The sequence below is a fragment of the Argopecten irradians genome, chromosome 10, assembly GCF_041381155.1.
Source record: "Argopecten irradians isolate NY chromosome 10, Ai_NY, whole genome shotgun sequence".
Taxonomy (NCBI): domain Eukaryota; kingdom Metazoa; phylum Mollusca; class Bivalvia; order Pectinida; family Pectinidae; genus Argopecten; species Argopecten irradians.
Genome location: NC_091143.1, coordinates 9,457,095 through 9,476,323, shown reverse-complemented (window position 1 = coordinate 9,476,323; position 19,229 = coordinate 9,457,095). Strand labels below are relative to the sequence as shown.

The window sequence follows — 19,229 nt, the reverse complement described above, 5'->3', positions numbered from 1 at the left end:
CAACAGTAATGGTTTGTGATACATGATGACGGTCAAGGTTCATGGCCACAACAGTAATGGTTTGTGATACATGATGACGGTCAAGGTTCATGGCCACAACAGTAATGGTTTGTGATACATGATGACGGTCAAGGTTCCTGGCCACAACAGTAATGGTTTGTGATACATGATGACGGTCAAGGTTCATGGCCACAACAGTAATGGTTTGTGATACATGATGACGGTCAAGGTTCATGGCCACAACAGTAATTGTTTGTGATACAATGACACTTTTGATGGTTGATCATGACATTGTCTATGGTGACATGGATCGAGCCAAGATAATGATGGGTTCATGGAAAACGCTGATATGGTGGTTCATGACAGAATGCTTATGTGACTAAATAATAATGATGGTATTACTCATAAACATTCATTATGGTGGTTCACGACCTGTTAATGATGGTGATGTGATGATGAAACGATGATGATAATGATGATAATGATGATGGTACTACTTGCACGATTTTGATATACAACACAATGATTTTAATGTTCTGTGACAAAGAGGATGGTTCATGACACAGGGATATTTAAGATTCATGATACAATCAGGGTTATGGTTTGTAATTAACTGTAAGTGATACAAGTTATGACATAATTGTGGCTTATGAAAAAACGATAAGGTTTATAGATTGCCACACATGATGATGATTCATGTATGAATGATGGTGATCCGTGAATTAATGATTGTGATTCATGAATGAACGATCATATTGTTCATGATTTAATATGGTGGACTCAATGATGATGGTACAGGACTCAATGATGATGGTACAGGACTCAATGATGATGGTACAGGACTCAATGATGATGGTACAGGACTCAATGATGATGGTACAGGACTCAATGATGATGGTACAGGACTCAATGATGATGGTACAGGACTCAATGATGATGGTACAGGACTTGATGATGATGGTACAGGGCTCGATGATGATGTTACAGGACTCGATGATGATGGTACAGGACTCAATGATGATGGTACAGGACTCAATGATGATTGTACAGGACTCAATGATGATTGTACAGGACTCGATGATGATGGTACAGGACTCAATGATGATGGTACAGGACTCAATGATGATGGTACAGGACTCAATGATGGTGGTACAGGACTCGATGATGATGGTACAGGACTCAATGATGATTGTACAGGACTCAATGATGATGGTACAGGACTCAATGATGATGGTACAGGACTCAATGATGATGGTACAGGACTCAATGATGATGGTACAGGACTCAATGATGATGGTACAGGGCTCGATGATGATGGTACAGGGCTCGATGATGATGTTACAGGACTCAATGATGATGGTACAGGACTCAATGATGATGGTACAGGAATCAATGATGATGGTACAGGACTCGATGATGGTGGTACAGGACTCAATGATGATGGTACAGGACTCAATGATGATGGAAAAGGACTCAATGATGATGGTACAGGACTCAATGATGATGGTACAGGAATCAATGATGATGCAAGTTCATGACTATATGATAGTAGTGAATGTTCATGACTCAATGATGATGAAAGTTCATGACTATATGAATGTATATGATAGTAGTGAATGTTCATGACACAATGATGGTTTATGACCTGAAGAATATAGTGGTTCATAATTATTACATGATATCATTTGTGGTCGATTCCAAGCTGAATTATCACACGATTATTCGTTTAAAGTCATATCTGATTAGGAATGAAATGATTTGCTTACCACATAAATCTACATCACATTTTGTTATCCCTGATAGTATTTGAGTCATCATAACCATGTCTATGAACCTATTTTGATGTCGGGTGGGGAGATCTGCCTCTCGCCTTCTCCTAGGAAAATCTGTAGAGCCTTCTTCAACAGTAACACACCAACATGCTGGCGTTGTTTGTTTGACCATGTGGTCGACACACCATAGTAGTCTCCCTTTTTCTTATTCGTCAAATTTGACAGACCTGAAAACAATTTAAGCATGTGTCATCAGGCTTCAGACAATCTAACCGAACCACCTCCTATAATATAACTACATTACATAATCAACATTCCAATACATATTACAATTGAATTAGAACCACATTCTTCTTTTTTTAAAGTTCTGTCTGTTTGGGTGTTGATTATAAAAGATCAGCAAGAAAACATCTGTTAATGTAACGGAGAGTAACATTATGATAATATAATCATATTAGTCAGTGTCTATTTCATATCTTATATTTGGTCTCTCCTTGTTCTATTTTAAACAATTACACTTCATAGCTCCATTACAAATTTTTATCACTGGGACTACATGTATATAAAATTAGACTAACCTATGGCGTCCACCATGCAGGCTTCTCTAGTGTATGCCTCTACTGGTATAACACTTTGGAAACAGTGAAGGGACACAACTCCCTCCCCCGAACTCCAGATGTCAAGTATGCGTTCAATCTTTTCACTCACCTGTAAAAACAACATTGAAAGTTATACATTTTGTATATGCCATAATTTTCATAATCACAATCAAGAAGAGTTTCTTATATTATTCACCACTATGAGTTACCAACATTTTGAGAATTACAATACTTAAATGCATAGGTTTTGTTTTCCAAAGAGCACAAAATGAGCGTTAACAGTATTGCCAAAAATCTTGATATTTTGTCTACAGTGAAGTGAATAGGTACACACGGTCAAACCAAGAAGCCATGTTATGTTGTACATATTAACTATATACTGGATCAGTAACTTAGCACAGGCACCAGTTTCTACTTCAAAGACTTTGATTTTGATGAAGAACACTTACAACATAATCAAGACCGATTCATGCTCTGAATCTTTTCAATTGAAAGATTTTCAACACTAACATTTCTTTATAACACAAGATTCAAAACTCCATAAACTTGAAATTCACCAAAAGCATTGATATTGCATGATAAACTTGACAATACTTACTTTATCCTTGGGAGATTTGAGTTGGTTGATGGCTTCGTACAGATGACAGTATGGACGAGCTCTTTTACCCTTTCCCACGTAAAATATTGCAGAGACAAACGTCCTAAAGGTGTCCAACTCACCTGAAATTCAAATTAACATCATTTCTTTATTACATTTATTCATTCCTGAGAGTTACCTCCCTTACATCATCTTCCTGTGCTCCTATCGCCATGGCCATGGGACATGACCGATGGGGCACTGTAGGACAGAATACAACAAACATACTGTCTGTATGACTCCTCATTTCAACTATACTATGGTACATGTTCATCTCTTCTTCTATGATTTTTATGCAATGTAAGATGTAAATAAAAGTATATTAATGGAAGTTTGAGTACTTTTATGTTTATGCCCCTACCCCCTCAGATCAGAGGGTGTGTGTATAGGGGTAGGATGTTTGGTTGGGAGAGTGGGGCATGAACTTCAGATTCATTGTTTACAAATGCCTGACAGACGATGATCATTGATGATTACCCTAAAGTGTATGCTGACCAACAGAAATCTATACAAGACTTGGAAGAAATACTTACTAAGAGAACAGCATCTGTTTGGCAGATTTCTTGTGACACGTGGATCAAGAAGAAGATAATTAAAGGAGGATTTCATGGTCCCTTCTCTCCATCGGCAGGTTCGGCGTGGATTTTGGAAGGCCGCCACCATCTTGGTTTCCAGTCCAACTGATAGACTACTGTCATAGTTTCCTTCTAAGGCAGTCTGCAGTGCTGATGAATAACCTGACAAACAAAACATCATAATGCTATATTGGGCCAATTATCTTTGGGTAAAAGTACTACAGATTTTTCCTAAGAGAATTTTAACTATTGCTACATCTTATATTCAAATGTTTAATATTAAATAAACAAAATAAGTTCTAGACAACAAATACCTTTTTACAAACTCCAAGCCAGGGTTTGATATTTAGTTTGGGAGTAAAAAGTTATGTGGTCGTGTCTAACCTTGTGGGTTCTCACTAAGACCCCTCTCATGATTTTCATAACGATTAACAAGTGATTCTTTTTTCCCTATCTGTATATACCTGGACCTTTTGTTGTCAGTACTAGCTGGGGATCTCTTTCCACCTGTTGTAGCCTGATCAGATACGTTTGTCTTGTGGCAGCTGTGACCGGTCCAGGGTTGTCTCCAAGTAATTGTAACCTGCTACGTATATTATCATTACTAAGACTTCGTAAATTAGCTGGAATTTCTTCACAATGCACAGAGCAGACTTCATCTAGATCAGAAGCATCACTCTTACGCTGGCCAGGGATTTTACAAAGAGATTTCCAGTCGTAGATTTGTGTGGCTTGAGAGTCTAGTGTGTGCATTGTACCGGTGCTCTCAAAGGACAAACGCTGGGTGCTACCTGTGCTGCCACACTGTGACGGGATTCTACGTTCCACTAAAACAATGCCTTCCTCTGGATCCCTGTACACATAATCCACTGTGACACCACTATCTACAGACACCTGATCAAAACTCTGGTTCAGAATGTCACAATCTGTCACCGATGTAGCTTCATCATAAAGTAAAGTATCATCAGACTCCACTTGGGCAGAATCTCCACTACCTTCTGTAAGGGTTGATGTTCTAGAGGATTTCTGTGCTTCCACCTCAGCATGGTAATCATAGGGAATAGTCTCATCTTGATCAGTAAGGAGAGAGTCATTGAAACTCTCTTTCAGTGATGACATGTGAATATTGGAGGATTTCTCTGCATGGCGCTGACAGAAGCTCTCATCCAGTGATATCAAGTCACTCGTATTTTGGTCCACTGGTAAGGAAGGTGGCTTCCATGTGTGTATTGGTTTGGACTCAAGACTGATCTTCCTCATATCCTCCACAAGAGTCTGTGGGCTCGTACTGTTCAGCCAGTTCTGGACCTTCCGGTCACATCTGACCTTTTTCTTTTCTAAATTCTGTAATGGTGAGGGACCAAATGTACCCCGTACCTAGAGGTGGGTAGAGAAATCATCAGTTGATGTTAAACATACCCCTTATAATCAAAATGCCATAGCTTAAAATACCATGTTATGTAACAAGTATAACACCAAATATCAAACAAGCATCAGTGTACATACTATACATTTTTTTTTAGTTGTTAACATCAATACATATACTAGTATATTGTTTATACTGGGGTACATTACAATTTCATTTTGTCAATCTTAATATTTCATCATCAAATATCAATAATATTTTTTTTTCTTTGTTTTCATACTAAATCTAACTTACAGACTAATGGAATCGTACAAAAAAAAAAAACATTTTTTGTCAAGTAGTGTAAAAAGATTGTAATAAACATTGATATTAATGCATATATTTTTCCCTACATCTATAAAATAAGAAAAATACACTGTAGTGACATCAATTCTTAAAATTTACATCTTTGTCACAATCAATAATCTTTCTGTCACTTAACATACCTTATTACAGTTTCCACATGACTGCTCATTCAAATGTCCAGAAAAAGTTTTAGAATTAGTATTTTGTAGAGTTGTCTGCCCCTTACTGTTGGCTGGAATGGTGTCCGAGGAACATGAAGAATTTGGATAGCTGGAACAGGACATGAGAGTTTTCTGCCCTTTACTGTTCGCTGGAGTAGTGTCACTACCCTTAAGATAACCACTATTTGAGCAGAACAGGGGAGTTGTCTGCCCTTTATCCCTAGGGTCTGGACCACTTGAGTTTGGCAGGAGAGTTATCTTTCCTTTAATCTTGGCTGGAACATTATTGTTGTACTTCAGACTTGAGCCATTTGAACTAGACAAGAGATTGGTCTGACTGTTACCATCTTTGTGAGTTGGACTTGGACCACTTGAGCAGGACAAAAAAGTGTCATCATCGGTTGAATTGGTCAGTGAGTTGTCCAGTATAGAATCCCACGGTAATGTTTTGGTCAGTTCATCTGCCCAGTGGACATGGCATGAGTTCTGACAAAAGCCAAGGTCATTTGTGTCTGTTTGTCCAGAAATGTCCGATTCTTGGTTTTGACTCTTAATCTCCAGGAATGGGTGATCTGAAATTCACAAATTTTATATCACAAATACTATTGACAACAAAACTTTAATAAATTAAGAAAGCACATTGACATTGATATTATTCACCTTAAATATCCTCCTGACATTGTGAAATGGAGCTGATACAAATCCCACAACCAGCTTCCTGATTGGTATTGTGTATATGATATTTTTGATATTTGTGACTTTGAGTTAGCAATACCTTATCATGACCATGTACATTTTTGTTTCAAAAATTCATTCACAAATGTTAACATCTGTTATTTGTGTGTTGCAAAATATGGATGAATCATATAATTTGATTTTTCACAGAAAAGTATAATCGAAATAATTATCATAATTTAAGCTTGCATCCCTTGTCAGATGACTTCACAGCCCATGCGCACCTGATGAAGCATGACATCATTGAACAAATGTGTACCTTAAATGTGATAACATCATGACGCCTATGTATCTAATCAAATTTAGAGGTGACTATTGTGGCCAAAAAGGCTATCACGATAGTATTGCGATAGTAAAATTACTATTGCGATAGTATCACGATAGTCTAGAGACTATTGCGATACTATCACGATAGTTATTATGCCTTTAAAAAATCTAATTTTTCAAATTTTAAATGATACTTTATAAAGACAGTAAGCATTTCAAACAAGTTATTTTTCAAGTGCTGTAAATGAAACAAGTTTTTGAATGTCTGACATTTTCTACAAAATTTCCAGTTCAAATTTTGGAATATTACAATTCAAACATTCCAGTTCTTTTTCAAAAATATTAGTTTATCAACATTCTGTGATTTCAAGGACGAACGTTGAGCTGTGACAATGTCCCCAGCTGTTGAAAAGACCCTCTCTGAGGGTACAGATGTTGCTGGAATGCAGAGAAGTTGTTTTGCCAATAAAGAGAGAAGAGGAAATGTGTTTGCTTTATTTTTCCACCATTCCAAAGGATTTTCATTGGTTGGAATTGGGTCTTCAAGTTTGTAGTTAGTGATTTCATCAGACACTCTGTCCTGGAGTGATTTTGCCTTTTCAACTTTAACAACATAAACATCCCCAAAGAGACAAGACATAGCCGACTTTTTGATTGGTGGGGGTGTAACAGAATCGTCAATGTCAACAGTAGACGTTGTAGCGCTAGCAGAATCATCAATATCCATTTCTGATGGAATAGCAGTAGCACTGGAACTTGCTGTAGCTGGAAGCTCTGAGGCTAAGGGAAGGTCGGATAAATCGGGTTCCTTTGAAGCTTGGTCTTCTGGTTCTTTCTTGATAACTGGCTTTTGATGTTCAGATATTGCTTTCACTGTTAAGTTGTGGTATGTTTCCAGTTTGTCTTCTTCAGATAAAAAAACCACTTGTTTAAACCTTGGGTCCAATAGGGATGCCATGCAAAGAATTTCTCTCTGTTTCTGAGAAGCGTATCTCATCTTCAAGTTATCAAAGATCGCTTGCTTTACTTGTTGGATAAGTTTGCTATCGGTCTCAATTACCTTCATGACAACATTTAGCAAATGATACTGGATTGGTAATATTATACTGAGAGTAGGCACTGTTTCTTTGCACAAGGCAAATGTGGCTGTCTTCAAAGGTGTAAGTACAGCAAGTAAATCTTCAGCATCTGAAAAGTCAGTGTCTGATAAACTGGCAATGTCAATTTCTCTCCCACGAACTTCTTTCGAGGTCAGTGCAGCATAAACAGCAGGCTGCTGCTCTAGAAATCTAGCGATCATATCAACTGCAGAATTCCATCTAGTTTGAACATCCATCACAAGTTTGTGGTTTGGAACACCTAATTATAACCTTGTCTGTTTTTCTTTGAGAACAGATGTTGCTATTGCACTGCAATGAAAATACGCTACTATTTTCCTCACACGAGCGAGAAGTTTTGACACTCTGTGAACTTTTAAAGCTCTTCCACATGCAAGGTTTAGTGTGTGTGCAAAGCATCCAAGGTGGAATGAACATCCTGCTTCCTTTGCTGCCACTATCATGTTGGAGGCATTGTCTGTTACTAAAGGAGGATCAGATGGTAAGCCCCACTCCTGTACAGCCTCAGTCAGAACGTTTGCTATATTGACACCCGTATGGCTCTCTGGCATGGCTCTTGTCTGAAGAAAGGAAAATTATATATAACTACTACTACTCCATGAAGTTAATGTTTCCTACATGTAAATACCTTATGATCTGTATATATTGAAGTTACGTTTTGCATACTACATGTACATCTCATATTTATCAATATCTACAGATATTCAGTTGTACACTTTTGGCGTTCTTCCACTACGCACTGAATTCATTTGGTCTATTTTCTTTTTTTTCTTTTTTTTTTATCTCAACATAAAGGATTATGTACTAAATACTAAACAACATATACATTTCATCCTTAATATTAGAGATATATAATTTATCATTGATCAAAACAAAATTATGATTTTTTTAAATTTATAGTAAAACATTTTCTAGAATGAATTTTATTTACATTTTCATACTATCCAATATATCGCACTCTGATATTTCACACAGCCATATAAATTTTTTTCAATATTACTAATGACTAATTATTATGACTTCATGCAATATATATATATATTTCATTCCTAATCATAGTTTCGTAACTTTATATAGTCTCTTTTTGATTTTTTATACTGTTTAATCATGTTTCAAATTATGTGGATAACTTTTTTATAGAACCTTATACGTTTCAATTTTTATTGAATATATTAAACTGTACCTGCAATACATAGGATCGCAACTTCCAATCGTCGTCGATATGGGACCTAGTTATGGTCACATACGACTCAGTTGCACAGCTGGTCCATCCGTCTGTCGTAATGGCAACTGACGCGGCTTTCTGTAGTTCATTCTGAATTCTTAATTTTACTTCATCATACAGCTTTGGCAAAGCCATGTCCGAAAAGAAATGCCTCGAAGGAATAGTGTATCATGGCTCTAGTACTTTAATCATGTTTTTGAACCCTTCATTCTGTACAACACTGAACGGTCGTAAGTCTTTTACAATAAACTGTAGAATGGAATCTGTAATTTCCTTCGCTCTTTGGGACTTTGCTGGTACTTTATTGAAAAAGGTCTTGATATCTGTGGGTTGATTTGTCTGTTTAAAATCTATGGGACTTGATGTAGCGGCCTTAGAATAAGACGGCACATTTGTCACAGACAGGTGCTTCCTTGTCATATGGTCATTCAAATTTGAAGTGATTCCGCTGTATTTCAAAAAACAATTTTGCAGTGTCTGCAAACAATCTTGCTCTGAAACACTTCGTCCTTTGTTTTTAGGAACCCGAAATGCTGCCATACGGCTGCTTTTGCCTTCTTATTTGCAACAATTTCAAAATCACCGCTAACCTCCGCCATGTTGTTGTTGTAATCACTATGGCAAGGTATTGATCGAATTGGGTCAATTCTGACACCCCACTAAGAGCAATTGGAGGCCGTGTCTAAAATACAGACCCGGAACGAAAGAAGTCGGAAACTCCTTCAACTGTACAATGTATGAGTTTACCAAGATATTATTTTACATTTGAAACAATAATTACTTAAAGATTTATTCATTTAATCTGTACGCTTGTGAAAATGCAACAATATTTGCTTAAGATATTTTTTCATTGTGATTGAATTGTGTTGTTCCTGTATTTAGTGCTTTCCACGATCAAGATCTCAAAGACGCTTTTATGTATAAACACTACGCAGACATTTCGGCAGATTCGGTGGAAATTCTTGTTTTGAGTGTAATTTTTGCTCAGAGAAAAAACTATCGTAAACAATCGATAGTTAAATTTAATATCGCGATAGTTATCGACTTTAAATTATACTATCGACCTATTGCTATCGTGGGCAAAACTATTGCAACACATCGATAAGACGACCTATCGTTACACCACTAATCAAATTACATCACATTTGCATGTGTATTGTAATTACCTGGTGAAGTTACATCACAGGAGTAATTTCTGTGTCCAGTCAGGTGTGACCGAAGCTTTTTGTTGATGTGGTTAGTATACGTTCCTGCGTCCTGGTCCAGTGCCCACTCCAGGAAATCCTCCAGATCCAGTGAATCCTCCTTGGTGTATTTCCTACCTAATGTGTTATCAGAATCTATATGAAGGTCGTCAACACTTTCACCTGCATCATAAACAAAAAAAAGCAATTTTACTTAATTTGAACAAACGAGTTCATAATAGCATTTACTTCCTGTTGGACTCCTTTAGCAGGTATTTCTATCAAATAAAAGATATTACAGTACAGAAGATATTATGATAATTGCAGTTTTTCTGATTTGCCTGCATTTCTATTTCCAAGTACATACATGTATTCCATATAAATTAGGGCTGGGACGATACAGTTATTGCACAATCCGACACAAATCAAGATACATCACCTACGATCTGATACATATCACGATACTAAATTTATATAAATGGTATTATCAAAGCAATGAACCACTTCAATGGGTGTGATTTAAAAAAAAATTAACACCAATTAACTTTAACAGAGAGAGTTCTATATTGTCACAGATTAGAAATTCTTCTTTAAGAAATAAGTCTATCCACAGTGTCAGAACATATTATAAAAGCACTCCTGGTAGCGGTTACTGTATGTCACCAGCAGCGCTTGTGGCGAAATCAAATTGTGCCACTCTTCCGTGTCGGCCATGCTTTTAAACATAATTCGCACTAATTATGTAATCTCATATTTGATTGGCTAACCATGTTCACATTCATTCGAAACAATCAATCACACGCAACCTAACACAGTGCTCGTATTCCCAGAAACGACACTCACAACTACTTTTACTTTCAGAATTGCGATCTTTCGGTGTTTGTTTACAGTTATTCTATTTCATGAAGATTAGTTTAATGGATTTTGAAGTGGCAATATAGGATTGCTCTTTGTTTTTCACAACAATACAAGGGATCGATAACATATCGTAATTTGCTTCCGAGGACTAATACTTGTATCGTGTTGAAGTGTACCACAATTCACCGATGCATCGGTGTATCGTTCCTGCCCTAATTAAAATACATCATTTTCATACATGAAAATTGTGAAATTTACCTTTTTCTGGTTAATTGCATAAAATAAACATATCTGTACATATTTAAGATATAACTTCAGATCTCACAACATTATTTTGAGTTCTGTGTTTCCTGCTTATAACTCTATGTAGCTATATTTCATTAGGTTGGTTAATCACATGACTTTTGGTGTGGTTTTAATTAGGTTTGTTTGGTCCAGCAGTAAATACACATAAATCTCAATTCAATTTTACACTCAGTCTGTTAATCTAAAATGGTTATAGCTAGAAGAAAAGAAACAGTTTCATGAAAATTTATAACTATAAAAATAACTGAATGATCTGGTAAAAAAGTATTGTATTTGCATATTCAATTTGATCACGTAGTGCACCTGATATACTCCATCCATTTAATATTTTTGTATATGTCGCCTAGCATTATATAACTTGAAGTGCGTTGTATTGACTGGAAATTCAGACGTGATTTGAGGATTCGTCAGAAAACAATATATGTCAGGATTTTAGGACTTCAAGACAAAATGGTGGCCTCTGCTGGATTTTTGCAACACATTTTGACATAGAAAGTCTTAAAAATGTAGATCGACGCTGGCATAAATAAAAACTTCTAACACTTGTATCGTAAAATCTCATATGAATTGAACATTAATTTAAAAACTGCCTATATTTATCAAATAAAGTTCACCTTATTACCAATAGTCATCAATTCCAATAACTTACATGGCTTGTAAACAATATTGGGTGTTTGTGAACTGTCCGCATCTGGAGTGAGCATTAAAATATATAATTCCAGCAGCTTAGTACAATTTGTATGGCCATACGATTGGGCACAGTCCAAACAGCTGTTTCCTTCCTACAACAAAAATTGAATAATTATCTGAACTTATAAGTAAATAGACCTTTATATTACTGGTATATTGCATATTGTAACATGATTGACAGTTGTCTCAATGCAGGTCTTGGACCTACTAATCTCTGAAAAAAATTAATTTTCATTTGGGAAAATTTAATTTAAAGCCATGAATTAAAAAAAAATAATAGGTAAATTTTCAATAATGTGTATATATACTAGACTGAATATCAGCAGTACAAAATCAGAACGAATTACACTTCAGTTTCTAGTAAACACTCAACACAAATATTATGATATTTCAGACACTGACTTATTATACTTATTTGAATCATTTACAATTGAACACAATATATGTTTATTGTACAGTAGTGAATGCAATTCATACATAAATGAATTCTTACAACCAACATATGCAATACAGGATTTATCATCCTAAAATAGCCAGCTCTGGCTCTGATTATTACAGTCAACACTAGTTATCTATAAACTCATGATCAATTTTGTTTTTCTTGTCAGATTTGTTTTAAAATTACCTGATCTCTGGCAAGAGGATCACCTCCGTTGAGCAAAAGGATTCGTAGACTATCCAGGTCTCCCCAAGTGGTAGCAACATGCATTGGTGTGGTCCCATCAACTGACCTATAGAAAACAACAAAAAGTCAGAAAAAAACATATCTACAACTGTATAAAATCTGCAAATCTCTTACAACACTGCTGTCACCGCAGGACACAAAAAAACATTCAGGTAAAAGTATATCTGTACGTGTCACTGAAAGATGTCAGCATACATGACTATAAAATCATTTCCCATACAGATGAAGATGATAAGCAATATTTTAATACTGACTGTGATATATTGAATTCCCATACCAGCCTATGTATGGAACAGGAACAAGACAGACTTCTGGGCAACACTATGAACAAATGTTTTGTAGCTATAGTTGGTGTGAAAGTCCTGAGAAGATAAACGGAGAATCGAAGAAGCCATTTATCATTGTAGTGGACCCTCAAAATATTGAGGAGTCCCACTGAATAACATGACCCATATATCACTGTTTAGCCTTTGATATGAGGAGAAGCATCATTAAATATTACTTACCAGATACCAAAGTATGCTATCTAACAAATAAGTAACACTGTAGTCAGTGACTCACAGAACTTGTCTTTTCGAGTCCTGCACTCATGATTATGATTTTCATGTGGGACTCTAAGTCCTGAACTCATGATATTGATTTTCCTGTGAGACTCACTAAAGTTTTGAGTACATAGTACTACCTGTATACATTTTAATTTCTTTGTTCGGGGATTCATTAATATTTTATAATTAGTGTTCTGGACATGACATGATAAAAACTGCTTCATAGTTGTTATAGGGCATGTATGTCGCAGTGTATATATATATATACTCTACCTGACACTGAGTTATATATCTTCCATATCACAGAAGTTTCAATTGTAGTATTCAGTCCTGTGGCAATATGTACTCCCATTGGGTCTGCTTTAATTTACAATACCTGATATTGGGGTCCCCTCCGTAACACAGTAGTAGTTTTGTAGCCTCTAGTCCTAGCCCTGATGCAATGTGCATACACGCCACTCCTTCCACAGGCAGTACATCATTTGGGTTTGCTGAGGCTTTTAACAAAGCCTCAGCCTCTCTAAAAAAGAAATGAGATTAAGAATATTTTCAATTGATGTAAGCAATTTGAGCCACAAGGGGCCAACTCAATGAAAACGGATGTTGTCATACATTTTTGTATTTGGTGGATGGACTGATGAGTATATATGACAGTCATGTAATTTTTTTCAAAAAATATAAAATTTGAAAAATTATTTAAAAAATCGGGATATTTACTATAAAACAGAAATATCCCGATTTTTAAACTAATTTTTCAAATCTCATATTTTCTGAAGAAATCACATGACTGTCATATATACTCATCAGTCCATCCACCAAATACAAAAAAATGTATGACAACATCCATTTTCATTGATTTCCTGTGATTTGTGCATCTATCTGGGCCCAGTTTCATATGATCAACATTTCTTAACTTTAAGGGATTCCTTATATCATAGTTAACATACAATTCTCTATAGAAAAGCATTACAAAAATTATGGAAAACATCTGAAGTTGATCATATAAAGAGCTAGATCTAGAGCCTTCCTTAAAATGGAGAATTTTAAGTTAAGGGATTCCTTGAATTTAAGGAATGTTCATGAAACTTGGCCCTTCTAAATGAATTAAACTAATGTCTGTATCAAACCCTAGTTTAATTTGAATCACATTATTATTCACCTTACAAATAGGATGGAGATCTAGATCAGACAACTGAAAAAGAAGCAAACAAAGTGACTCATGCTATTTAATCATAGAAATGAACGTAACACAAGCCATATATACATTTCACAAGGATTGAATGAGACAACTGATTTTTTATTAAACAAATGAAGTGCATTCTAATGAATAAATCAAATGGCAGTAATTTAACTCTTTTTAAAAAAAATGGGGTCTATAGTTCTTATTTCTATTACCCTATATGGATAATGTGCATGTAATTTCCAGGAATGGAGCCAAATAAATTCCACTGTTGCCTATTTAATTTACTCTTAACTTAACTGTATTTATAACAAAATTAAACTTTGATCTGCTTAATAGATAATTTTATGTATACCTTTAATTTCTTTACTTTTGGCATTTAATTTTGTTTCAACAAAGACTTTTATACTCATCAGTTGCCTTGACTATCATTTTTAAAAGTCTATAAAAGGACCAGGTCTCTTTACTGTGCATTGATTCTGATAATTCAAGGAGAGTGTATAAATAATTATGATCGCTAAATCAGCTGTCACCCAACTGGCAGAGCATGCTGTTTTATCATAATTATCACAAGAAAGTTTCAGGTTTAATTTCTGATTGTGGCATTTTTACCCTGCTCTTCTACAATTAAATCTAAATCTTGCTAATCTTGATATTGCTGATGCAATGCAAATGCTGCTTTATATGTATGTCAATTGTGGTCATGTATACATATGCATAGCTATTCAATACTGATCATGAATATCTAACATATGTATATATATATATAAAGAAAAGTAAAGCATCAAATAATATGTACACTGTATACCATATGAAATACTATACCGATATATATATATACTTTACTGAGAGGTGAAATTATTTCCCCTTATCTACTTATGAAATCGTGTTCAGCAATATATTCAACTACTCCAACAATGTTAGAGGTATAGCACGCCAAGACACTTTTGATCATTACGTCTCAATATCGAGATCTAATTATGTAGTTACATGGTAACAATAACAACAACAATACATGATGACGTCATAGGTTGTTGACGTCACAATATATAAAGGGGAGGTAAGTCTTAAATTAGACTATTTAGTTTAGGTTTAAATAATTTGATAAAATACTTTTCTTTCTAAAGTAGTGTCTGTGTACATTTTGTAAAATGGAAATATTTTAAAAGTTCTTTTGTCCACATACATCAAGATGTTCACTTAGTTTGATTTTCCTATATTCAGGAGAATGTATATGTTGTTTGTGAACGCGGACCCTGCCTCTTAACTGGTCTCCTGTTTCTCCAATATAGTACTCATTACAACCTGGGCACGTAATTACATAAAGTACATTCTGTGTATTACATGTCATAGATGAATTAATTGTAAATGTTTTTTCTTTGAATACCTTCATTTTAGTTCATGTCATCCGGGACATACTAAACTAAATAGTCTAATTTAAGACTTACCTCCCCTTTATATATTGTGACGTCAACAAACCTATGACGTCATCATGTATTGTTGTTGTTATTGTTACCATGTAACTACAGTTGAGCATCTGAAGATAAAGTGAAAGCGCTAATGCTTAACAAAGACTTTGTCGTTTGTGCATTTTTTTCTATATTATTACACCGGACAATGTGAAGATTATTTTTTCTGTATATATATATATATACTTTATTGAGAGGTGAAATTATCTCCCATATCTACTTATGAAATCGTGTTCAGCAATATATTCAACTACTCCAACAATGTTAGAGGTATAGCACGACGAGACACTTTTGATCATTACGTCTCAATATCGAGATCTAATATTATTGGATTATATATTCAACATGTCCTAGATCAACAAACTCGTTTCTCTATATAATGACAGATGACGCGTTTCTAAAGCATCATATGTATATGAATATGATATGACTTCTGCAGTCTAGTTACAAGTCGTGTTTTATTAGGCTAAGCTTGCCTTATACATGTAAGCTACAAAATTCATAAATTACTTAAGCAGATTCAGGACATTGAAATTTCATTTACTTTTCAGTTTTCACGAATTCAGAATTTGTTGTGATATCATTTCTTGCCCGTGTGAACGTTTTTTTTTATAAATGAAGAATCGCTTATTGTCGTGGATTAATAAATCAAAGACGCTACGTTACATTGCCATCTTTCAGTCTGTTAGGTAGTGTTTGACAGAAGCTACATTTTGCTATTTTAGAAAATGAGTTAGGTATAGGATCAGAAGTACGGAAATATTTTATGACGGGTAAAAATCATAAATGAAGTAGGAAACCATTCATATGGTATCACAAAAAGTGTTGCAGATCAAACGTGCATACTTTAAATCCTCAGAGTTGAGCGCCCCAAATAATCTGTGTGTTATTGTTTCCGCCGCCATTTTAAATCTCCCCCGCTTCGGAGTCACGTGATTTCGAATGATATAATATGAAAAAGTCGATATATTTGCATTTCAGCGCCAAAAATGATTTAAAGGAAATCATACAGTCTGCTCTTATTTAAGAGAGGTGAACAAAATTTCTAAAAAGTATATGTATTATGTTGAATGTTAAAATGAATTTTGAATTAAACATTTTAGAGTTATGTCCCTTGTTAGTGTTCAGGGCATTTTTGTACGCCACTCCAAAGCCCGTTCTAATCCCTTCACACTCATCATTAGTTATTCCCCCTTGATGTTTGGAAAGGGAAGACGGAATAAATCAAATAACATTAATAGAAATTTAATGAAATATCAAGTAAAAATAATATACATACACAATACTAAATAACAATATTTTCAAGTAATTTTATTAAAAATGCGTTTCTGGTGGGTTTTTTTTACAAATTTTTCATGCTTCTGACTCTACACAAGCATATTTTATCTTCGAATTTGTCTTGGATTGTGTTGGTAAATTAAATCAATTAGTTTAAGGTATGCGATTTTGAATAAACACATATTGAACAGGTGACTGGAAGTGTAAGTTATTTCAAAAAGATATTGCATCTTTCTCAAAAAATATTTCAAAATACAAGGATTTATAATGTGGAGATAGGCACTGTCTATTTGCACTATCAACAAACGCGAGACGCATATGATTTATCAAACGAAAACCAATGTAAAGTTTATCAATTCACAACCGTTTATTATAGCTTTAAAGACGGAAATGTTCGAATATCTGTCTTAAATTTTCGTTAAAGAAAAACTACGAAGCTTCATGAAATGACGGCCGCTTCGAACGTAAGGACGGTAACCCTGCACCCGCAAGATACATAAGGCTGCGCCGGCGGACATCAAAGAAAAGCAGTGTGCCCAACGTTCACGGTAGGACAAAACAAAAGCTCCTGGGTTGTTCCTTCCCAAAAACAAGTGTGATTAGCTTCATATCAGTCTGCAAATACATAATCAGTACCTTGTACTAGTTCTACTCAAAAATGATAATTAATTACTAGAAATATGCTAAATTAATACTTACTTTTATTGGACTTTACCACGCAGCTTTATCTTCTCAACCAGTGATTTATACCTATTCAATCTTGCTACAATCCAGAGAACAAACATTAAGCAAAAGTACGCGGAACCAACAGAAATAAGTTTTATACCCCATTAACTGTTTCTTCTATTCCACCTCTTTTAAGATACAACTTTCGGTTTTTTAAAATGAGCTTCAGATAAGAATTATATCAATTGTCGAAGAAAATAATAAAGCTTTGTTTTTTTATGAAAGTCAGAGTGTATGTGTATATATTTATTATTACAGATACTTGTAATTGATATTTCATTTCTTATAAGAGGTCGGTGATGTCATCTAAATGTAATTAGGGATATGTTTTTTATCGTTTTTCTTCATTACACATCTAATTTGTATTATTCGTACGACCTGTGATGCCATTGGTTCCCATGTAAGTCATTTAGTACGAGCACATGCTTTTGACGTTCTGAAGTACATATTATGTAATCTCGATATTAACAATGTGATGTACCTTTTATCCTACCATAATTTCCAGAGTTTTGTTTTTCCGCATTTTGTGTAGTCGTGCCTTAGAAATCATAATAATTCTAGTAGAAGAAGCTGCAAACAATTTGGCGTTGTGTTATTCCGAAAATATTGACCAAAGATATTATTTTCACAGAGTTCTGAATATTTGTTTTCTGTGGAAATTACATGATTAGTTAATTATTTCCTATCCATAACGATACAGTATCTGAAATGTTACGGTGTAACCTATCAAGAGAAAGAAAATAAACCAAATAATGCTGACATTTGTCATCACAAGAAATGATAGTAAGGAAATGTATTTAAACCTTCTTCTGGGAAGGAGGCATGTCCATTTGGGCCCCTGGCGGCTATGAGATACCCGGGGATTAGAGGTCCGGTCGGTGTCCCTTGTGAGTTATTGGGGTTAATAGAAGGTACGATTATTGCCGAACGGAAGTAGGAAAGTTCATGACCTGCGCCGTTTTCGATTATACGGTTTGACTGGTTGGACCTAGGAGTTCGTTTATTAATTAAAGACGGACCTGATGATTTTATACTGTTTTCAGACGAGCCTTGGCAAAGCCCTCACAGGCCTGTATCAAAAACTGCAGGTCCGTCAGGATTTATACTTGAAATAATGACTTTAACCAGCGGTCGAACCGGTTGTTCCGAATAAACGAAAACGGCCCCGTTCTCGGAAGAGTTCGGACAAATGTTATGTAGTTACGGTAGTCACATGACGTTCTCGGCAACGACGTTACAATGTTTTATTTTGATCAAAAGTTTCCGAATCATTATCGCTCATTTTGACTTCGATTTAGTCATATCTCTGCATGATTTATAACAGGATTTTTTTTCTCACCATTCTTCTAAATCATGAAAATAATAAGACAGATACGGATAGTGGGACAGAGGATTATTTTTTAATTTCAAAACACCAATAAATGTATTGCTATGTTCAGAAGCAAGAAAAACTAGCTCAAATACTATTTTTTCTGTATTGAATCGTTTTTGAGAGAAACTTATTATAT

General features: G+C 35.0%; 2 protein-coding genes across 2 annotated transcripts; one reads left to right on the top strand and one right to left on the bottom strand.

The window, feature by feature from the left end:
• The first annotated feature begins 217 nt into the window (after nucleotides 1-217).
• Nucleotides 218-1,538, top strand: LOC138334075 (golgin subfamily A member 6-like protein 2). The gene is made up of 2 exons (XM_069282791.1): nucleotides 218-245; nucleotides 799-1,538. Exons 1-2 carry the CDS (start codon nucleotides 218-220, stop codon nucleotides 1,536-1,538), a joined length of 768 nt encoding a protein of 255 aa, XP_069138892.1.
• Nucleotides 1,476-16,630, bottom strand: LOC138333064 (uncharacterized). The gene is made up of 11 exons (XM_069281177.1): nucleotides 16,564-16,630; nucleotides 13,445-13,588; nucleotides 12,464-12,569; nucleotides 11,798-11,930; nucleotides 9,967-10,167; nucleotides 5,435-6,027; nucleotides 4,048-4,960; nucleotides 3,542-3,745; nucleotides 2,970-3,091; nucleotides 2,351-2,480; nucleotides 1,476-1,999 (listed from the first exon to the last, which is right to left on the bottom strand). Exons 1-11 carry the CDS (start codon nucleotides 16,620-16,622, stop codon nucleotides 1,827-1,829), a joined length of 2,778 nt encoding a protein of 925 aa, XP_069137278.1. The 5' UTR covers nucleotides 16,623-16,630; the 3' UTR covers nucleotides 1,476-1,826.
• Between the last annotated feature and the right edge of the window lie 2,599 nt (nucleotides 16,631-19,229).